The 23,124-nt window shown below is 49.4% G+C and overlaps 2 protein-coding genes across 3 annotated transcripts in view; both read left to right on the forward strand.

Annotated features, from left to right (window-relative positions):
* Window positions 1–3,557: 3,557 nt before the first annotated feature.
* The window catches only part of SPTBN4 (spectrin beta, non-erythrocytic 4), a gene marked incomplete at its 3' end in the record, with an annotated part of 69,681 nt that continues 50,114 nt past the window's right edge, over window positions 3,558–23,124 (forward strand). For both annotated transcript variants that reach the window (XM_082863341.1, XM_082863342.1), the window contains exons 1-10: window positions 3,558–3,744; window positions 14,566–14,717; window positions 15,825–15,998; window positions 17,165–17,256; window positions 18,458–18,538; window positions 19,709–19,824; window positions 21,882–21,994; window positions 22,091–22,278; window positions 22,352–22,469; window positions 22,746–22,904. In XM_082863341.1, the coding sequence (XP_082719467.1) occupies window positions 3,573–3,744; window positions 14,566–14,717; window positions 15,825–15,998; window positions 17,165–17,256; window positions 18,458–18,538; window positions 19,709–19,824; window positions 21,882–21,994; window positions 22,091–22,278; window positions 22,352–22,469; window positions 22,746–22,904 (1,365 nt within the window). In that variant the 5' untranslated portion in view covers window positions 3,558–3,572. The remainder of the gene's footprint in view (window positions 3,745–14,565; window positions 14,718–15,824; window positions 15,999–17,164; window positions 17,257–18,457; window positions 18,539–19,708; window positions 19,825–21,881; window positions 21,995–22,090; window positions 22,279–22,351; window positions 22,470–22,745; window positions 22,905–23,124) is intronic.
* Window positions 9,869–12,431, forward strand: LOC309977072 (ATP synthase membrane subunit K, mitochondrial-like; the record flags this gene model as incomplete). Its single annotated transcript, XM_082862999.1, has 2 exons — window positions 9,869–9,877; window positions 12,243–12,431. 2 exons carry the CDS (start codon window positions 9,869–9,871, stop codon window positions 12,429–12,431), a joined length of 198 nt encoding a protein of 65 aa, XP_082719125.1.

Consider the following 23,124-nt stretch of genomic DNA (forward strand, 5'->3'; position numbering starts at 1 on the left):
TCTCTCCTCGCTCAGACACCCTCTCTCAGGGCCACTAGGCTGATCTGGGACTCACACTACGCCCCGAGGCCTCCTCTAGGCTACAATGGGAAAAAGTGAGGGAGGACAGTGTGGGTGTGTGGGTGTGACACTGTAACTGCGTGTCTATGTGCCCGTGTGGCCCTGTGTGACTGTGAATAACGCCAAAGGAGAGCATGATTGTGGGTGGTACCATGTGCCGTCCTCTGCGTAAAACACCGTATTACAGTATGAGACTGTGTGTGACACCACGTGTGGAAGACATTGATGCTGTTCTTTTGAGACCTTGTAGTGACACTGGGTGACAGTGGGTCAGTCTGTGATGCTGTATGCATCCATGCCGCTGGGGGATATGGTGTGAGTGTGGGACATGTGTGAGTTGTGTTATGTGGGAGTGTGTGACTCTGTTAGTGTGTGACACTGCGTGTGTCATGTAAGTTGTGTGACAACGTGCCATCATTTGAGTGTGGCTGTGGGTGTTGACTGTTGTTGTGGTGCTATTTGTGACCTGTTACTGTGTGATGTGTAAGTGGGTGACAGTGCAGGGTGTATGACCCCCATGTGAGTGTGTAAGGGGTGTAACAAGTTCGAGTGTGTAAAAGTGTGTGACGCTGTGTGATAGTGAAGCCGTGTGTGATGTGTGAGGATATGACACTCCTTGTGACCCCGTGGAGGTGTGCCGCAGTGTGCGGCATAAGTGTACTTGTGCACGAGACCGCGTGAATGGTGGTGACAGCATTAGAGTGCTTTACAGTGTGTGACGCTGTCGGGCCCTGTTCCAGGGCGGGACCTCATGTGAGCTTATGACTGCGTGAGACGGTTTGAATATTTGACACTGTGTGACCCCATGTGAGGGGGTGGCAGTGTGTGTGTGGATGTGGATAATGTCTGTGACGCTGTAGGTGACCCCGTGTGCGTGTGGGACTGTGTGACCCCGTGAGAGTGTGGACTGTGTGTGACGCTGTCTCGGGCCCCTGCAGCTGTGTATCACACGCCGTGGCCGGGTGTGTGACCGCGCGTGGGCCGGCGCTGCAGGCGGCCGGGGTTGGCGGGGCACCGCGGGCGGGAGGGGGTCCCGGGGGCGCGCCGAGCGCGGCGGCCGCGCGAGCGGGAGGAGGCGCGCCGGCGGCCGCGGCGCATGCGGATCTGACCGAGCGGCTGGGCCGGTGGGGCCGAGCAGAGACGGCCAGGCCGGGCAGTGGACGCCGACAGGGAGGGCGGTCGGGCACGGTCAGCAGCGGGGACAGCGGCACCGGCGGCCGCGGGCCCAGGTGAGCGGCTTGGGGATGGATAGCCCCTCCCTCCAGCATCTTCCCACCTGCCCTAGCATCCCTCCCCCGCGCGCCTTGGACATGGACTGAGCCCCGAGGGTCTCCCCGGCTGGGGGAGGCGAAGGGCTGAGGGCAGAATCAGCTCCCATCCCTCAACCCAGTCCAGCCTCCGCGCCATGCGTGGGTCTTTCATCCAAGCCTTGTCCTTCCCAGGCCCCTCTCCTTGGGAACGGTGACTAGACTGCAGGGAGAGAGAGGCACGGGCTTGGAAGGGTTAAAGCATCCTATCTCAGGTCCCATCCCCAGCCTCGCCCAGCCAACCTTTCCTGGAGTCTGCAAGACACCCCCTTCCACCTCCGCCACCGCCTTCTCCCTTCCTTCTCCCGTTGAATCACGTAATGGCCAGGGCTGTTCCACCTCCAGACTGCCTGAGAGATCACGAAGTGCTAAGTGCCTCTCCATCTCCAAGTATCCTCCATTGAGGAAACAGTTGTGCTCACCGTTTCACAAGGAGGGAAACTGAGGCACAGAGAAGCCAAGTTAAAGGTAATGGGGTTTAAAGATACAGAAAGAATAAAGCAGGACTTGAACTCATTTCTGTCAGACTCCAGCACAGGCACTTTTATTTGCTAAGATATGTGACTGGAGGATGAATAATAATAGCAAAGCCCATGTATTGAGGGCTTGCTGTGTACTAGATACCATGTTCCCTGCATTATTAATCCTGTCATCTTCAAACACCCCTAGGAAATGGGTACCATTATCATTACCACTTTACAGGTGAACAAACTGAGCCCCAGAGAGGGTAAGTGACTCAGCCAAGGTCACACAGGTGCCCACTTACAGCTTTCCGTGGAAGAAGGGAAAAATAATAATGGATTTTTGAGTGTCTGTTGAAAGGGACAGTCTCCACTACACTGACCAAGACCTAGACCCTGCCTTCCTAAAATCTGGTGAGTTGGCAACTGTCGGAATATATTGAGAATGCGGACACTGATCTTCTCCCAACTCCCTCCTTTCTTAGTCTTAGAATCAGGCCTGGGGTTCCAGAGGGTGGAGGAGATGTATCTAATGTCTCCCACACCTTTAAATTTCATATTTACAATCTGGCAGTGTTCTAGAACATAGCTCTGGAGTCAGACAGTATGTCAGTTAGCTGTTGCCACAAGAATGCTGCATAAGAAACCACCCCCAAACTCAGTGTCTTAAAACACTAAGCATTTATTTAGCCTCGAGTCAGTCTGAGGTCAGCGACTTAGGCTGGGCTTATATGAGCGTATTCACCAGTTGGGATGGTTGGGGGGATGTTGACTGTTGGTAGCTCTAGCTGGCCTTGGATGTGATGAAGGCCTTGGACCTGGACTAGCCTAGTAGTCTCATGGCCACAGTCAAACACAAGCAAAAACATGCAATGTCTCCTGAGTCCTGGGCTCAGAACTCACCAGCACTTCTACCTAATACTGTTGGTCAAAGCAAGTCATGTGGCCAAACCCAGAGTCAAGGGGTAGGGCATGTCCCCCCGCCCCCCTCTTCTATTCCTCCCATCCCCAGAGTGGGAGAACACTGAAGAGTTATATGGCAAAGGGTGTGGCTATAAGGATGAAAAACTGAGGGCATTAATGCAGTTATTTGATCACAGTGACTACATTTGAATCCTGGTTACTCACTAGCTGTGTGACCTTGGGCAAGTGAATTACCCCCTCTGTGCCTCAGCTTCCTCCTCTGTAAAATAGGCTTAATGGTACCTTTCTTTACAGAATTAAATTTGTGGGAATTAAGTAAGATAATGCATATAATGTACTGAGCACAGTGCAACTGCTCAATAAATGTGAATTATTGTTATTACTGCCTTATAGAGTTCTATTGATAACAATGTTATCTTTCTAACAATAATAACAGTGACAATTTTTTTTTTTTTTTTGCCGCATGGCATGCGGGATCTCTGTGTCATGTGGGATCTTAGGTCCTCAACCAGAGATCGAACCTGTGACCCCTGCAGTGGAAGCGCTGAGTCTTAACCACTGGACGGCCAGGGAAGTCCCAACAGTGACAATTTGCCGAGCCCCTACCCTGCACTAAACTTGGTGCTTGACCACAGCTCTATGATGTGGTCAGGGTGAACATTATTGTCATTATTATCATGTCCCTTCTAAAGACAGAGAAATTGAAGGTGAGAGGGAACAGGACTCACAGCCAGTTGCTCTTAGAAGTGGCACCTCTGAACTCAGGCCCTGTTTCTAGCCCTAACCTTCCTCTCCTCATCCCCAGGTCTCACCTTCCCTGATGGCGCAGGTACCAGGGGAAGTGGATAACATGGAGGGGCCGCCAGCCCCTAACAATAACAACCCTGCAGCCCGCTGGGAGAGTCCAGATCGGGGCTGGGAGCGGGAGCAACCAGCCGCCTCCACCGCAGCCGCCTCACTCTTTGAGTGCTCCCGGATCAAGGCCTTGGCAGGTACCTGGAGGAGGGCTGGGTGCGAGGGTGGGAGGGAAGGAAGGGAGGAAGCTGCTGGGGTGGTGTCTTTGTACCTTGATGGCCTGGAGGATGGGAAGAGAGTTACAGACATTTGGACCTTCCTTGAATCTTTTTTTTTTTTTTTTTTTGTCTTTGCGATACGCGGGCCTCTCACTGACGTGGCCTCTCCCGTTGCGGAGCACAGGCTCCGGACGCGCAGGCTCAGCGGCCATGGCTCACGGGCCCAGCCGCTCCGCAACATATGGGATCTTCCCGGACCGGGGCACGAACCCGTGTTCCCTGTATCGGCAGGCAGACTCTCAACCACTGCACCACCAGGGAAGCCCGGACCTTGAATTTTTAGACCAGCACTGTCCAATAGACCTTTCCATGATGATGGGATAATGTTCTGTATCTGTGATGTCCAATATACTAACCACTGATACTTGTGGCTGTGAGCACTTGAAATGTGGCCAGTGCTATTTGAGGGATTGAATTTTTAATTTGATTTAGTTTTAATTAATTTAAATTTCAATAGTCACATGTGGCTTGTGGCTGCTGTATGGAGCAGTGCAGCCATAGAAACTTAGAAATGTATCAATACAATCCCAGAAACGGGGGACTTTCTAAGCGTACTTCTTTAGAATCCCGAAATGCTGAAACCTCGCATCTTAGGACCTTGGAATGTCATACCCAGAGATTCTTTGAACCCAAGACCTTTAGAAGTGGAGATTCGTGTAAACAGAACTTTATAATCACAGATCTTAAGACATTTTAATCGTTGGCTCCTAGGGTCTTAGAACATCAGAAACTTAAAAACTCTAATGCACATAGATCCTTAGGGCTTTATAATCCTAAACCTATAGGATTTCAGATTAGAAACGTTTATCCTGAGCACTTTAAGAAAGAATAACCACACCTTCATGTTTTTTGCACTGAAACCCTCAGTCCTGGGACAACTGGAATGGTTGGTCACCATACTTGGATGTTTTAGGACAATATAAGCAAAGACCGGAGAACTGTTTAGTTATAGAGTCTTACGATCTTAGATCTTTGGAACTGTAGGCCCTTGAACTTTAGGACTTTGTATTCACGGGGCTTTAGAACCTCAGAAGTGTTTAATCATCAATATTAAAGTTTTATGAACAAAGACCCTTCAGAGACATGTAACTCCAAATCATAAGCCTTTGAAACGTTAGACCCTTAGCACGATGACCCTTGGAATGTTAATATCTTAGAAACATGGAGTGTTATACACATAAAATATATATTGTCAAGAGTCATGAGATCTTAAAATCCAAAAGTCAGAATGAGTTCCCTTAGAATCTCAGAATTTTAGTAACTCAGCATTTGACAATCATGGGATCTTCAATATTAGGATTCTTGGAAACTTATAAGATGTCGAGCAGGTTGTTAAACTCAAGGGCCTCTGGGAAAGCAGGTGACATACACGAGTGAGTGGCCTGGGGACTGTGGTCGCCCTAGTCACCTGCTCTAGCCATGGGGAAATGCAGGCCCAGAGCTGCTAGCTCTGATGTTTATCTGCAATTTCCCAATCAAAAAAAACAAAAAACAACTTTAAGTGCATAAAGTCTGAACCAGATTCAGCCCATGGATTGCTAGCTTCCTCTGGTTTAGACACCTAGAAGAATATAAACATATACTCGTGGAAACTTTAAATATTTTTTTCTATAAATTTATTTATTTATTTATTTTTGGCTGCACTGGGTCTTCGTTGCTGCGCACGGGCTTTCTCTAGCTGCGGCGAGCAGGGGCTATTCTTCGTTGCGGTGTGCGAGCTTCTCATTGTGGTGTCTTCTCTTGTTGCGGAGCACATGCTCTAGGCACGTGGGCTTCAGTAGTTGCAGCACGTGGGCTCAGTAGTTGTGGCGTGTGGGCTCTAGAGCTCAGGCTCAGTAGTTGTGGTGCACAGGCTTAGTTGCTCTGCGGCATATGGGATCTTCCCGGACCAGGGCTCAAACCCGTGTCCCCTGCATTGGCAGGCAGATTCTTAACCACTGTGCCACCAGGGAAGCCCAAAATTGTATTTTAAAAAAAATTTTATTTTTTATTCCTTTCTTGTCTGTGATGCACGGCACGTGGGATCTTAGTTCCCCAACCAACAATCAAACCTGCGCACCCCCTCGCCCACGTGTTGGAAGTGTGGAGTCTTAACCACTGGACCACCAGGGAAGTCCCAAAATTGTATTTTTAGACTCATAAATTAAAAAACTCGGGAACGTATCTACTTAGAATTCTAAAATTTATTATTTCATCCACAAAATATTTAATCAGTGACTGCTCTGCGCCTGGCCTGTCCTAGACAATATGAGAGACATAGTAGTGACTGAGGCAGCCCTGGTCCTGCTCCTCCAGGGCTCCCAGTCCAGTGGGAAATTTAGATCCAGCCCAAAATGATGACCCACAGGGATCAGGGCCGAGATGGGGGAGGCACAGGCAGAGGCCAGATGTGGAAGTTCAGGGCTGTAGGAGACCAGATGAGGGGCCTGATCCTGTCTAGAGAATCAGAGTGCTTTCTGGAGGAAGAGATGGCTGAGCTGAGCCCTAATGGACAAACAAGAGTGAACCCTGGGGAAGACAGTGGAAGAATATTCCAGAGAGAGGGAACAGAATAGGCAAGACCTCTAGAAGTTGAGAGTGGCTGGAGCGAGGTGGTGAGTAAATGATGGCAGGCAAGGAGCCAGTGGCCACCAGATCTCGAGGGGCCTTGTAGGCCATTCCATAGAGTGTGAGGGCACCTGGAGCTACGGTGAGATTTTAAGCAGAGGTGGGATGTGGTAACGTGAGGGTCAAGGACTCCTCAACCGTTAGAACCGCTGATTCAGACAGCACCAGCCCTGGACACCTCAGACAGCATAGAGTCCAGAGAAATGTAGGGACCCAGCTAAGAAAAAAAAAAATTCTCATCTACTCCCTGTGTCTACTTAATTATTAGCACTGTGGTTTTCTCTTCCATTATGGTTTGTTACCGGGTATTGAATATATTGTAGTTCCCTGTGCTATGCAGTAGGACCTTGTTGTTTATCCATTCTAGATAAAACAGTTTGCATCTGCTAATCCCAAACTCCCAATCCTTCCCTCCCCCGCCCCCCTCCCCCTTGGCAACCACAAGTCTGTTCTCTATATCGGTGAGTCTGTTTCTGTTTCATAGATAAATTCATTTGTGTCATATTTTAGATTCCACATATAAGTGTTATCACTGAAATATGGTTTTCTTAAATGCACAAAAACACACAACTCTGTTATGCCTATGGTTCTCTACAACTAAAACACATTATATTGGATTCCAGACCCAAACCACAAAACCAGTAACTTCAGCTTAACAGTGACTTCGAGATGCTGCTATCCTGCTGTTCAAGATACCAACATGACGTAGACAGCTAGGGTGCATTTTCTTTTGCATCCCTTTGCCCACTTCTCTCATGGTTTTCCTCTATTCACACTAAGGCCAAACCCTTGAGCAGAGTCCTCCGTAATATGTTTTTGCATGAAGGTGTTTTTTTTTTGGCCGCACTGTGTGGCATGCGGGATCTTAGTTCCCCTACTAGGGATCGAATCCATGCCCCCTGCAGTGGAATCGTGGAGTCTTAACCACTGGGCCGCCAGGAAGTCCCTGCATGAAGATATTTTAAAAAGTTGTCTGGTCCCATCCATTACAGAGAGTTCCCATAATCATGCTCCACAGTTTTTTTGGTTTTTTTTTTCTTTTAAATATTTATTTATGTATTTGGCTGCACTGCGTCTTAGTTGTAGCATGCAGGATCTTTTTAGTTGCGTCATGCGGGATCTAGTTCCTGACCAGGAATTGAACCCAGCCCCCTGCAGTGGGAGCACGGAGTCTTAACCGCTGGACCACCAGGGAAGTCCCATGCTCCACAGTTTGTGTGGAGGGCCCTTTCCTCTTTTTTTTTTTTTTAATTGGACTATAGTTGCTTCACAATGTTGGAAGCCCCTTTCCTCTTGATCTACTCCTTTATTCTCTTTATTCTCCCATGTCTCACACCAATGCCTTCTCTCCTATAGGCAATCATTCTGATTGTTTTAACGCAAATCTTTTTCTTCGCAACACGTGCGTTGCTAATTAGTGTGCATGTATCCATGTTTTTTTTAACTCTAAAAGGTATTACATGACACAGAAAGGCAGAGATATTGTGTGTCCAGCATTTCCACAATGAGCACCCCCTTGTAACCAGATCAGGAAACAGAATCTGACAGCCCCAGAGAAGTCCCTCTCAGGCTGCCTTTGTATCATCCCGAGAGTAAACACTGTCCTAGCCAGTGTACATCATTTTGCTAGCATTTGAATTTTATATAAATGGAATCATGCAGTGGGTACCCTTCTGTGTTTGAGTTCATTCACTCAACATGCTTCTCATGAGATTCACCCATGTCTACCTGTATGTGTAGGTTGTTCCTTTTCATTGCTGTATAGTATTCCACAGTGTGAAAATGCCATGGTTTATCCATTCACCTGTTGATGAGCATTTGGTTTGCTTCTAATTTGGGGATGTCACAAACTAGACTATTGCAAACTAGTGATTTGTAGTATCACAAACTATTACAGATTATTGCTGCTCTAAATATACATGTTTTGAGAGATATAAGCACTCATTTTTGAGGCTTATACCCACCCAGGAGTGAAATTGTTGGGTCATAAGGTATGTGTATATCTAACTTCCAGTTTGTATCATTTTACATTCCCACCAGCAGTGTATGAATGATTCAGTTGTTGTACATCCAACCCTTGGTGTGGTCAGTCTTGTCATTTTAGCCATTCTAATGGGTGTGCATTCTACTGTGGTTTTAATTTGCATTTTCCTGATGACTAAAAACAACTAATGAAGTGGAGCTCCTCTTCATATATTTACTGACTATTTGGATATCCTCCTGTGAAGTGCCCATTCAAGTCTTTTGCCCATTTTCCTATTAATTTTCCTGTCTTTTTCTAATTGTTTTGCAGGTGTTCTTATATATTCTGGGTACAAGTCCTTTGTCTGATATATGTGTTGTGAATATTTTCTCCCACTGTGTGGCTTGCCTTTTCATTCTCTTAACGTTGCCTTTTGATGAACAGTATTTCTTAATTTAAAGGTAGTCTAATTTGATAATTATTTAATCATTATTTCCTGTATGGCTAAAATTCTGTGTCTTGTGTAAGAAATCTTTGCCTACTCCAAGGTCGTGGAGATAGTCTTTGATGTTTTCTTCTGAAAGCCTTACTGTATTCCTTTCACATTTAGATTTATAAGCCAAATGGTACTTAGTGTATTTATTATTGTGTACAGTGTGGGTCAAGGTTCTCTTTGTCCCCCACATGGATGTCCAGTGGACTCAGCTCCACTTATTGAAAAGACTTTCCCTACTGAACTGCAACTTCACTTTGTCATAAATCTGGGAGCCCTATACATGTGGGTTTGTACATGCAGGTGTTGCTAATCGATGCATGTTTTATCATAGTCTCGATTGCATTTTTTGCATTATGTTCTCATTCAGCGCTATGCCTTATAGCCTCAAGACTCATCCATGTGGCTCTGTGCGCCTCTGCTCTGGCTTCTGACTGCTGCATGGAGTTGATGGTGTGCACTCGCCATGTTCCACTTTACCAATAATAGACAAACAGGCTCTCCCCAACCCCCAACCTGTCCCTGCCCCGTCCCCCCAATAGCACTACACTGAACATCGTCATACATGCTCTTTATAAACCAGCGTGGAAAAGTTTACGGGACATATACATAGGGAAAGAATTGCTGGCGCATGGCGGCTATGCACTAATTTAATTTGACTCAAATTGCCTTCCAAATGGCTGCCCCACCAGCAAGCATGAGGGTTATGATGTCCTCACATTTCCACCAATACTTAGTGTCTCCGGCTTCCTAACTTTTCCCAGACTAATAGCCAACATATCATTTACATATTGTCTCTCTCTATCCTTTCTCTGTAACCAGTAGTAGATAAGGGAGTAGTTAGTTCCTACTCTATGAAAACCTCAATGTATTAAAGATGTGAAAAATTAAAGTGTTATTCTAAGGAAATGCATTTCACTTGTGATTGGTGAGTACCATAGTGGGGAAGAATATATAAATGGCAAAATAATATGAGCACAATGGCAGAGGTAGGACGATTGTCATTTGCCTTGGAGTCTTGACAACCCAAAGGTATGTGTGCCAGCTAGAGGGCCAGGAGGAAGCAGACGGCCCCCTCAAAGGGGGAAAATTGAGGAGAGTTTAATGAAGGGACTATTTAGAGAGGTGTGGAGATTCCTCCCCACCCCCAGGGACTGGGGCAGGGCAGGGAGTAGTGAGAGGGGAGAGAGGCATCCCCAGGAGGAGTGGGGGATTTAGGGAGAGGCACCAGGTCCTGGGGAAGCTGGTCAGGCAGGGAGGGAACAAGTCCCTCAGCCCTTTTTCTCTCCTCTCATCTCCTGCTAGCGAAACCCAGCCAGAAGTCTGAGGCCTTTAAGGGCCAGGGAGCCCATTCATATAGTTCAGGCCAGCCAGCCTCCCTGGGCTCAGAGTAGGTGCAGAAGAGGGGAGAAGGCACCTGAGGGGCAGACGGAAGACACCCAGCGAGGTAGCCACACACACTCACCAACACAGTGAACATTCAATGTCGACTTAGGTCAGAAGTGGCGCCCTGGGACACATCTGGTTTTCAGCCCCACTGTGTTTTATAAAAACGTAAATCAGTTGCCAACATTTAAAAACAGGGAGATTTTTATCTCCAGAGTTTGGGCACCTCATGGGCTATCATGTGATATGGCAACACTGGGCCTTCATTCCTGTGAGACTCCAGACGCCAGGGCCACGTGGCCGTTGCCCCCTTTTAGGAGTTCTCTCATGTGGAGCCTGCCTGGCCCTGGTGGGCATTTCAGTTCTGGACCTCAGCTTCATGCTAACGAGATTGTAATCACAAACCCCCAAGTCTCACAGCATAGTCCTCTATAAAGTCACCATCCAGATAGTCCAGGATGTGTTTCTATTAATTTTCTCTGAGGATCATTGAAATGAAGTTACAAAATTAAAAATATTCTCCTGGGTCCTTGTCTTCCAAGCATGAGTTCCCAAACACCCAGGGTCCCCCAGAGCCCACTGAAGAAATCCTGATCTAGTTCTAAACCCTCATTTTGGAAATGGGAAAATGGAGGCCCAAAGAGGAGGGATGTGCTTTTGAAGTCACATAGCTGGTCATCAGTAAAAGCAGGACTGAATCCAGTTGCCCTCATTCTGCACCACGCTGGGGATGCACTCAAGTTCCACTTGGGCCTCAGCATGGACCACAATCTGTTATGGGCATCGCCTTTGGAAGGCAGAATCAACAAATACCCAGTTCAGCATCTGTTCTGTCATCACTTCCTCGTGTGTGATCGATGTGTTCACACAGGTCCCCCATCCTATCCAAATAGCACAAAACCCACACTTAGGCAAACAAGATTGCCATTTGGATTTACTGTTCATTTCTGCATATTCACTTTCAAATTAGAGGCAAACATTCAAGATCCAACTTGAAGCCCAAAAAAAATACAGGTCAGTCAGTGTGTGTTTTCTAGCAATGTGTATTTTCTACTGCCAGAGTCAAATGCAGTAGCTGATAATGTTACAAATGGTTAATGTTAGGAAATAAAGGTTATTGGGAGATTTCAAGTGGCTAAAAATGGAAATAAACTGAAAATATAAATCATGATTTCTGCACTCATGGGAAACTTAAAAGTGCGACTGCTAAATTATTTAGTGATAAAATGCAAACAGTGTCTGTACAGGCTAAGCTGCTGTAACAAGAGACCCAACAATACCGTGGCTTAAAGGAGATAGAAACGTATTTCTCTCCCCTGGATAGTCCCTACATGAGCAGCCTCATTGGCAAGGAGGCTCTTCTCCAAGCAGTTAGTGCGGGTTCCCAGTTCCTTCTTCCATCCTGTGCTCTGTGGACCTTGGTGTTCAAGCTGTGGGAGTCAGGGGAAGAGTGAGGAAGGCCAGGCAGGGCTTCCCTGGTGGTGCAGTGGTTAAGAATCAGCCTGCCAATGCAGGGGGCACGGGTTCGAGCCCTGGTCCGGGAAGATCCCACGTGGCGTGGAGCAACTAAGCCTGTGCGCCACAACTACTGAGCCTGCGCTCTAGAGTCCGTGAGCCACAACTCCTGAGCCCACGTGCCACAACTACTGAAGCCCACGTGCCTAGAGCCTGTGCTCCGCAACAAGAGGAGCCACCACAATGAGAAGCCCCCCGCACCCCAAAGAAGAGTAGTCCCTGCTCACCGCAACTAGAGGAAGCCCGCGCGCAGCAATGAAGACCCAACACAGCCAAAAGTAAATATATAAAATAAAATAAAATAAAAGTGGGCAAATGATTTGCATAGATCATTTCACCAAAGAAGCAATACAAATGGCCAATAAGCATGTGAAAGATGCTCAAAATGTTTCATCATTAGGGACGTGCAAATTGAAACCACCTTGAGACAGGCTTGCGGTTTGTGCCTTTTAGAAGGCTGAAATCGTGACAGGTCCAGAAACTGACACCCAATTCCATTTCACTGGTATCAAAAAATATTTCAACTCTTATACTCTCACAGGGAGAATGAACTGTGTACTGGCCACGTATAAAGGCATTGCTTGGATAGTCTTATACTTCAAGTTAAGGTCCAAAAAAAGTCTAGCTGTGAAAGCCACATAAATGGATTCTAAACTGTACCTCATCTCATAAGTGCTCATGCCTGGAGAAACTAATGTCAGCTCATCATGTGATACTAAATTTGTACAATAAATTATGAACCTGGGGGAAAAAATCACATTGAGAAACTACTTCACACCCACTGGGTTGACCGTAATTTTAAAAAGGAAAATAAAAAAGGAAAATAACAAGTGGTGGCGAGGATGTGGGGAAATTGGAACCCTTGTACATTGCTGGGGGGAATGTAAAATGGTTCAGCTGCTTTGGGAGACAGTCTGGCATTTCCTCAAAAGGTTAAACATAGAGTTACCAGACGACCCAGCCATTCCACTCCCAGGGTGATACTCAAGATAACTGAAAACACATGTCTACACAAAAACTTGTACCTTATTGTTTGTAGCAGTATTGTTCATAATCACCAAAAGTGGAAACCACCCAAATGTCCATCAGCTGATGGATAGATAAGTAAAATGTACTATATCCATACAATGGAATATTACTTGACTGTAAAAGGAATAAAGTACTGATACATGCCACAACGTGGACGGACCTTGAAAACATTATGCTGAGTGAAAGAAGCCAGACACAAGAGGCCTGCATGATTCCATTTATGTGACGTATACAGAATAGGTAAATCCTTAGAGACAGAAAACAGATGAATGGTTGCCTAGGGTTAGGAGACGGGAGAATGGGGAGCGACTTCTAATGGGTACAGGGTTTCTTTTGGGGGTGATAAAAATGTTACTAGATAGAGGTGATGGTTGCACAACTCTGTGACTATCCTAAAAGCCACTGAATTTACACCTTAAAAGGGTGAATTTTATAGTATGGGAATGTAGCTCATACTAAAACTGTTATTTATTTTATTTATTTATTTTTGGCTGCTTTGGATCTTCGTGGCTGCACGTGGGCTTTTTTTAGTTACAGCGAGCGGGGGCTACTCTTCGTTGTGGTGCACAGGCTTCTCATCGCGGTGGCTTCTCTTGTTGCAGAGCACGGGCTCTAGGCACGCGGGCTCAGTAGTTGTGGCACACGGGCTTAGTAGCTCCGCGGCATGTGGGATCTTCCCGGACCAGGGAGCGAACCTGTGTCCCCTGCATTGGCCGGCAGATTCTTAACCACTGCGCCACCAGGGAAGTCCCTAAAACTGTTATTTAAAAAAAAGAAAATGGGGCGAGAATTCCCTGCCTGGCGGTCCAGTGGTTAGGACTCTGTGCTTCCACTGCAAGGGCACGGGTTCCATCCCTGGTTGGGGAACTAAGATCCCAAATGCCACGCCGCCAAAAAAAACAACAGCAAAAACGGGAAGAGGGAAGAGAGGTCCCAAACAATTTCTTTGTAAGCAAGCAAGGCGGAAGTTGTACACATTCCTCCTCCCCACCCGCTTAAGTAATCCCGCGCCTACTTCTTGCCCCAGGGATGTGGGAAACCTGGCAGTCCAGCTACTACAGAGGGGGAGATGTGGTTCCTGCTCTCAAGGAACATTCAGTCTAGCATATTCCTTCCTCTTCATTCCCCACAGCCTGTCAGTGGCTGACTCTTACTTTTTCATCTCTAAATAACTCTCCAGTATGCCTCTTCCTCCCATCCCCTCAGCTTCTGCCCTGGTCCAGCCTCTTCCTCTCTCTCCTGGGTCCTTTCCCCAATCCCTTCCTCCCTGGGCTCTGGGCTGCTATTCTTGCCCTCTCTGATCCACCCTTCCCACAGAAGCCTGAGACCCAACTCTCATCCTGTCCTTCTTCCTCCTTAACCCTCTGTGGCTCCCTAGCGTATTATGTGTCCCCACTAAACTGAGCTCTGCCTCGTATTCAGAGCCTAGAACAGTGTGGGGCACATAGTGGGTGCTCAGGTATTTCCTGAACGAATGAACAGCGCTGACTATGGTAAGAAACAGGGCAGCTTTCCTGTGGAAGTGACATCTCAGGAAAACTTTAAAGGACAGAGAAGCGGTCTCCAGGTGGGCATGGGGGGCCAGAGGGGGAGGGCGTCCCAGGTAGGAGGAGCCGCCTGCCCAAAGACCTGATAGTTGCAGGGAGCTGGGCCTGAGCACGATTTGGCTGGGCGGTGGAGGGCTGGGGTGAAGCTGGAAGGGGGAGTTCCTGGAGGAGACGAGGGCTCATCAGGGCCTGTCCTTCAGATGAGCGGGAGGCCGTGCAGAAGAAAACCTTCACCAAGTGGGTGAACTCGCACCTCGCTCGCGTTGGCTGCCACATCGGGGACCTCTATGCGGACCTCAGGGATGGCTTCGTGCTCACGCGGCTCCTGGAAGTGCTGTCCGGGGAGCAGCTGGTGAGGGGGCCGTAAGGGCTGGGTAAAGGGGGCGGCCCTAGCGTCTGGGGCTGGACTACTGCAGGCCTGGCTAATGGGTGGATGGAGCGACCTAGAGAGGCTGGGTGGGTAAAAGGCACCTCATTTGGGTGGGCGGGGTTCACGACCCAGGGATGGAGCCTGGTTGTGAGGAGCCTGGGGGTGTGGCTTGGAACAGATACGGGTTTCCGTCAGAGAGGGCTGCCCTTCGGGGCGGGACTCGGCTTGAGTGGGGCTCCGCTGGAAGGGGTGGGGCTATTGGAAAAGGGAGGAGCTTTATTAAAAGGGACCGGCCTGGGTATGCGGTAGTAGGAGGCATGGCTAGAAAACACGGGCAGAGCTCTGTTGTAGGGGGTCTGTGGTTGAGGGCGTGGTTGTCATCGGAAGCGTGAGGCCTAGGTCGCGGGAGTCTGGGGGACGAGACGGAACTCTTGTATGGGTGTGGCTTGTTGTATGGGTTGCAGTTGTATTTCTGGGCTTGGATGGGACTTCATCGCAAAGGGTGGTGTTCTGATGGAGCTAGAGATTGATTAAAGGACCAGAGTCTGAAGCTCAAGAAGTCGTGAGGGGCATGGCTAGAGAATAGGAACAAACACCCTTGGAAGGAACAGAGCTATAAAAAAAGAGGAGAGCCCTGGGGTGGGGCGGGGCTTGATAGGAATGGGCGTGGCTCTAGACAGGGACCTGAAAAGGAGGAAGTGAGGGGTGGAACTAGTGGCAAAACATTGGTGGCCTGGGGCAGAGATCCAATGGAAGGGGCGGGAGTATGGCTACAGGCGGAAGGCGGAGCTTCATAATAAAAGGTGTGGCTATCAGCTTGGAGGTGGAGCTTAAGTTGAAGGGGCGAGGCCAGGAACTTGATAAAGCCCTGGAAGGACAGGACTTGAAAGGTTCTGGCTATGAACGGGGCAGGCCTTCTTTAGAAGGATTAGGTCCTGGGTCTTTGATAAGACTGAAGGGGCGTGGCCTGGACTTGGACGTGGGGTTGGGGATTGTAGTTATGGGAGTGGCCTTCTTTGGAAGGGGTGGGGTCGAGGGCACAGTGCTCTTGGCCAGGTGCCGGATTTCCTAATGCCCCTGCCGCCCTAGCCAAGGCCCACGCGTGGTCGCATGAGGATCCACTCACTGGAGAATGTAGACAAGGCACTGCAGTTCCTGAAGGAGCAGCGTGTGCACCTGGAGAATGTGGGCTCACATGACATCGTGGACGGGAACCACCGACTGACCCTCGGGCTGGTCTGGACCATCATCCTGCGCTTCCAGGTGATCTCCAAGTGACCCCAGCCCAGCCCACCCCCGGGGTGGGGCCTTAGGAGGGTGTCCCTCACCCACTCAATCAGTCATTCCAAAAATATTCCTAATATGTTCCAGGAACCCTGTTATAAAAAATCATGATCACCACCATCATCATGATCCTCGTTTACACAGTTTTTTTTTTTTTACATAGTTTTTATTCTCTTCTAAGCACTTGGCATTTAATATGCACAGCAACCGCATAAATGAGGTACTATTCATTATTCCATTTTAGCAGTGAGGTAACTGAAGCCGAGGGACGCGAAGTAAACGCTCAAGATCACACAGCTAGGTAGTAGGGTTGGAACTGGAATCCAGGCAACCTTGCTCCAGTTCAGAAACAAAATAGACAAATTTTCTGTTTTATGGAGCAAGACATGGGCGGGGGGGGGTGGTTAGACATAATAAATAAACACGTCAACGTGCAAACAAGACATATATGGGAAGAGGATGAATTCTAGGCAGAGAAGTAAAAAGAGCTATGAGCAAAGAATAGATTATGATAAAGCAGTAAAAGTGATCTAAAATATCCCATTGATTGTGTTGAGATTTTAGCATCGGTGTCCAGAGAAGGGCTCTCTGAGAAGCTGATGGCTGAATGAAGATGAAAGGAGAAAGCATTCCAGGCAGGGGGCACAGCAGATGCAAAGGCCCTGGGGTGGGAATGAGCTTGGCATGTTGCAGGTACAGAAAGACCAGTATGGCTAGAGACTGGGAGGCAGGGGGGAGACAGGGAGGAGTTGAGCTCAGAAGGGTCGGCAGGGCCTTGGTGATCTGTGATTAGCAATTCGATCTTACTCTGTCTGAGATGGGGAGAAATTAGAGAGTTTTATCAAGAGGAGGGGCATAATCAGATTTAGAAGGATCCCTCTGGGTTGGGGGTCGTGGCCAAAATTGGAAGCTGGGAGCCCAAGGAAGAGACTGGAGCTGGACCACCGTGTGGCCATAGGGAGGTGAAGAGGGGGCCAGGTAGGAAAGACTCTGGGAGGAGGGAGGAGCGGACATGCCATAAGGGAAGGGGAAGGGGAGAGAAGGGGTGCTCCCACCCTCTGCCTGAAGCTGCCTCCCCCATCTCCTCTGCCACTCCCAGGCTCAAGCCCTCCACACCCCAACAGCCATGTTTTGTATCCTCACAGATTCAAGTCATCAAAATTGAGACTGAGGACAACAGAGAGACTCGCTCGGCCAAGGACGCGCTGCTCTTGTGGTGTCAGATGAAGACAGCTGGGTAAGCTCCCCTACCCCCATAAGCTCCCCCACCCCCAGGAGGGCCAGGCCCTAACCTCTGGGCTTCCCTCTGGGACAGGAGCGCAAGGGGCAGCCCAAATCCTCAGCATCAAAAGTTATATCTGAAATTAACAAACTGGTAGCAAACTCTTCCGACCTTGATGAATAAACCTGTATAACAATCCGGAAGGCCAGGTTCAAATTTAGAACTCGGACTCCTCAGGGAACAATGTCGGAAGGTGGTGGGCTGTCCCCATCCTGCTCCCTTCTCTCCCCTCGTCTCGTCCTCCACCTCAAAAGGCCTCATGTGCACCTAGGTGGACCCCCGACCCTATGCCCAAGCTTTCCCCCGGCCCCCCACCCCTGAAAGCAGCCACCCCTCAGTCTAGGGGGGCACACACCAGGGCTCAGGCAGCTCAGGGTCCTGGTACCTGCAGTGGGGTTGGGAAGAGGGGCTCACAGACACCACCGGGCATGTCCCTGGTCCCCCTGCTGGGCGGGGCCTGACCTGAAACTGAACTGCCCTCTGGGGAGCAGCCCTGGGAGGAAGGCAGGAGGGGCAGGTATGGATGCAGACGGGGCTCTCTGACTCTTGTCCTCCTGGGGCTCTCTGTCTGTCTTGCAATGCTATCTGTTCTTCCGTGTGTCTGTGTTTACCTCTATGTCTGCTTTTCCTTGTTCCGATCTCTCCCTCCCTCCTCTCTCCCCTCCTATATCTCTCTCCCCACTCCTTTCTTTCCCCATCTCTGTCTGTATCTTGCTCTATCTCTGTCCGTTCCTCTTTTCTCCTTTCCTTCTCTTGCTTATTCCCTCTGCCTCTCTGTCTTTCTTGTTCCTCTCCTGTCCCCTTCCCTCTCCCTCTCTCTCTCTTTCTCTTTCCATCTTCCTGGCTCTTTGTTTCTTTCTTTCTTTCCTTCCTTCTTTCTTTCTTTCCCCTTCCTTCCTTCCTTCCTTTCTTTCTTTCTCTTTCTCTCTCTCTCTCTCTTTTTTCCTTATCTACTTATATATCATCTGTATCTATCTACCCTTCTATCTACCTACCTATCTATCATCTATTTTTTATCATCTATCTCCTATCTATCTGTCTATCTATCTAACCAACCATCCATCAATCCATCTCTGTTTGTCTGTCTCTCCCTTCCTGCCTCTCTCCTCCTGACTCTCTCCATCTCTGCCTCTGTCTCTCCCTTCCATGCTGCCAGTTACCCTGAGGTAAACATCCAGAATTTTACCACCAGCTGGCGGGACGGCTTGGCCTTCAATGCCCTAATTCACCGGCACAGGTACCACCTGGCCTGGGGCAGCCCTGCCCTGCACGCTACCCCCACCCCCACCCCTCAGGTACACACCTGTACACGGATGTATATAGATGACACACACAGACACAGCACCCACCCCCTTCACCTCTCTGCACACATACACATTTCCGTTCGCACACATGCTCTAACATACACACTTACACACAGATGCACACACAGACCCCTGTCCGGGCCACATACCCTGTGCACACATGGAAACACGTGTGCCCTTGCACAGATGTGTGCACACAGGAATATACTCATGAACATATATGGCTTCTACGTCTGCCTACTGCTTGGATGCCCACAGGGTGGGCAGCTCACTCCCCATGGATGGTCCACTCTGGAGTGTGCACAGCATCTCCTCCCATCAGAAAGTCCTTCCTCATGGTGAGCTCCCAGGCCCCCCATCTGGCTCCCCGTGAACCCACCTGTTCATACTTCAGGGCCCGGGGCTGAGCTGGCTGAGGAAGGGTACCCAGACAAATTACACCCACGTCATGATTGACCATGTGACAGTTTGGGGAAACTGAGGCCTAGAGACTGGGAGGGACTTGCTCTAGTGTGAGGGAAGCCAGAACCCATATGTACACACTCATGCACGTATGGGGAGACCCAGCCCCACCGACATACCCAGAAACCCGCAGGCTGTAACCAGGGTCCTGCTAACAAGGGACAATTTACTGGGTGTACTGGCATTGGTCTAAGTGCTTTCCAATAAGTCATTAATCTTCAATGACCCTATGAGGCAGATGCTATTATTCTACCCATTTTACAAACGAGGAAACTGAGGCACAAAAGCGATGCAGTATCTCACCCAGAGTGACAGCCCGGAAATGGCCAAGCTGGGTCCTGAGTCAGGCGCGCTGGCTCCAGACCTCAGACTTCCAAGCACTACACAATACTGTACAGAAACGCACCCACGTAGACACGTGTGCGTCATGAAGTCAGACGTACGTGTGCCCTCATGCAGCACTCACACCCACAGCTAAGTGCTGTACAGACACGCACCAGCACACACAGCTTTCCCACTGGCCGGGTCGTGCTCCTCCTGCCCTCGCCCTGGGTGGGACTCAGACAAGGATGTCTTTTCATCCATTTGCCCACTGGCTTTGGAGCCTGCCTGCTGCCTGCCCTCTCTGTGCCCCTGCCCAGGCCCGATCTCGTGGACTTCAGCAAACTCACCAAGTCCAACGCCAACTACAACCTGCAGAGAGCTTTCCGCACGGCTGAGCAGCACCTGGGGCTGGCACGTCTGCTGGACCCTGAGGGTGAGCTCTGCATGGCCCCAGCCCAGATTTCCTCTTGGGGGACTCCCAGCCCCAGTGCCATCCCAAACTCAACCCCATCTGGCTGCAGTATCATCCTAAACCCCAAGGCCATTTCAAATTCCAGCTCCCTCCCATCTCCCTCCCCTTCCTCATCTCCAGTCCCACCTCCTTCCCATCCCCACATCTTCTACTTTCTCTATCTCTACCTCAGCCCCAACCCCATCTCCATTCCTATGTTCAGCTTAACCCCCTTCCCCATCCTTAATCACCTCCCCACCAAACACAACCCCCATCTCTTCCTAACCCCAGCCCCATCCCTGAAGCCAACACCATCCCCAACCCAATCTGCAGCACTGTCCTATTCCCATGCCCACCCCCCTCCCCATCCCCAGCTCATGCCTTTGTCTGTCCCCATCCACAACTCTGTCCTCATCCCCAACCCCTTTCCCATTTTCAGTTTATTCCCAACCCCACCCCCGACTTCAACCTCATTCCCAGTCCATGATCTCACCCAATACCAACCTCCCATCTCTGCAATAATGGCCATAATCATACCCCACCAATCCCCCATATCTGGAATAAGGGTTACTCCCTTTTTCTGAGCATCTACCATGTGCCAAGCACATGGCTGGGAATTGTATCAGCACTGTTCCCTTTCATCCTCACACTGACCTGGTTGGATAGAAGTCATCAATCCTGTCACAAAGTGATGGAAACGAAGGCTCAGAGACGTGAAGTCAGTAGCCCAGCGTCACACTGAAAACCCAGTAAACAGGACTTTCTGATTCCAGAATTCATGGTCTGAATCATTTCTCTACCTTGCCTCTTACAGTGCCTGACACATAGCAGGTGTTTATTGGATGTCAGTTTCATGAGCTGAGGAAGGATAAGGGCAAAGTATAATGCTGTGCATTCAATGAGTAAATTAAAATGATAATCAGGATTTACTGAGTTTCTCCTCTGTGCCAGGTTATTCTTTCTAATACTGATAGTGTTTCTAGGTGGCTGGCATTGTGACTGTCCTTACTGTAACAATGGGGAAACTGAGCTCAAAGAAGTTAGGTCTATTTTATAGATATTCAGTGAGTAAGTGGTCGAGCTGGGATTCAAGGCTGCCTCCAGAGCCTGTGTCCTTGACCTCAAACTTCACATACCATTCATACACTTAGTGTATGTATTTACTGAGCTCCTACTGTGTGCTGGGCATGGAAGGAACAGTGGCAAAAGACAGGCATAGCCCTTGTCCTCATGGAGCTCAAACTCTAGGTAAGAACATAATCACATAAGGGAATATGTAATTATAAATTGTGATTCGTTCTAGGAAGAAATGATAAGATGTTATGAGGAAGAATAACAGGAGGAGACCAGCTCTAGACAGGATGAACAGAAAGGCTTATTTGAGGACACTTAAGTTGAGTGGAGCCCTGAAGGATGAGTAGGAGTTTGGCATGAAGAAAAGGAACAGTGTTTCAGACAGAACAACATGTGCAAAGGCCCTGAGGTAGAAGGTAGAATAGTGTGTTCCAGAAATCATTATAGAGGGACGTCCCTGGTGGCACGGTGGTTAAGAATCCACTTGCCAGTGCAGGGGACACGGGTTCGAGCCTGGTCTGGGAAGATCCCACATGCTGTGGAGCAACTAAGCCCGTGCACCACAACTACTGAGCCCATGAGCTGCAACTACTGAAACCCACGCGCCTAGAGCCCATGCTCCGCAACAAGAGAAGCCACCGCAATGAGAAAAAAACCTGCTCACTGCAAATAGAGAAAAGCCCGTGTACAGCAACAAAGACCCAAAGCAGCCAAAAATAAAAAAATAAGAAATCATTAGAGATAATCTCTCTATGGTGGTTTATATGTGTCAGGCACTATTTAATCCCATGAGGTAGGTAGATGCCCACTGGGCAGATACAAAAACTAAGGAACAGAGAGGTTAGTTATCTTGCCCAAGGTCACACAGCAAGTAAGAATGAGTTCTCCCTCCCACCACTTAATACCTTCGGTCTTTCTGTCAGAGCGCTCATCATCCTGCTCCCTCACTCTCCTTTAATCATCAGATGTGAACATGGAGGCTCCGGATGAGAAGTCCATCATCACCTATGTGGTCTCTTTCTACCATTATTTCTCTAAGATGAAGGCTCTGGCTGTGGAGGGGAAGCGAATTGGGAAGGTAAGAGGAGCCAAGGAATGGGGAGGGTGGGAGCCTGGGAACCATATGGGGGCATATCCGGGATGAGGCTGACCCCACCTTCCTTTGCCGGGTCAGGTCCTGGACCAGGTGTTGGAGGTGGGGAAGATCATTGAGCGCTACGAGGAGCTGGCAGCCGAGCTGCTGGCCTGGATCCACCGCACCGTGGGCCTCATCAGCAACCAGAAGTTTGCCAACTCGTTGAGTGGGGTGCAGCAGCAGCTTCAGGCTTTCACAGCCTACTGCACACTGGAGAAGCCCGTCAAGTGAGGCCCAGCCCAGGGGGAGGGTGGCAGGTGGGGGTGTGGAGGCAGGGTTCCTGAGCTCAGGCCCCTTTAGGTTTCAGGAGAAGGGGAACCTGGAGGTGCTGCTCTTCAGCATCCAGAGCAAACTGCGTGCCAGCAACCGTCGCCTCTACGTGCCACGGGAGGGCTGTGGCATCTGGGATATTGACAAGGTGAGGCTGAGGATGTAGGGGGAGAGGAAGGGTTGCTCTGTGAAGTTGTGTAGGTCGTGCACTGCTCAAGGGGAGCCGTTCACATGGCAGACATCATGGACTGGGTATTCATTCTGATGGTTTTTCCAGCAGTAAAGGGTCCCGAGGAAGCAACGTTTTTTTCCCCAATCTGCGCCAAGGTGCCATAAGTGCTAGGAGTGACCTCAAATAGAGAAGCCAGGGCCATTAAACTGTGGGCAGCTGTTGGAATCTGACTGCCTCCTCCTGCCTCCTTAGGCATGGGGACAGCTGGAGAAGGCAGAACATGAGCGGGAGGCTGCCCTACGGGCTGAGCTGATCCGGCAGGAGAAGCTGGAACTACTAGCCCAGAGGTTTGACCACAAGGTGGCTATGCGGGAGAGCTGGCTGAATGAGAACCAGCGCCTGGTCTCCCAGGTACAGGGCGTAGGGCTTGGCTCCGGGGGAAAGGGAGGGAGGCTGGCGCTGATGGCCCTGGGACCAGAGAGAGAGACTTGATCTCCTAAGCAACAGAGAAGTGTTGGATTAGTCTCCTAGGTGACAAATGAAGGTGGGAAGGGAGAATTGGTTTCCTAAGTGTTTGGTGGGGGAGGGGTGTGGGCCTGCTCTCCAGGGTAATAGGAGGGTGAGACTGGTC

Source organism: Leucopleurus acutus, assembly GCF_964270905.1.
Source record: "Leucopleurus acutus genome assembly, chromosome: 20".
NCBI lineage: Eukaryota > Metazoa > Chordata > Mammalia > Artiodactyla > Delphinidae > Leucopleurus > Leucopleurus acutus.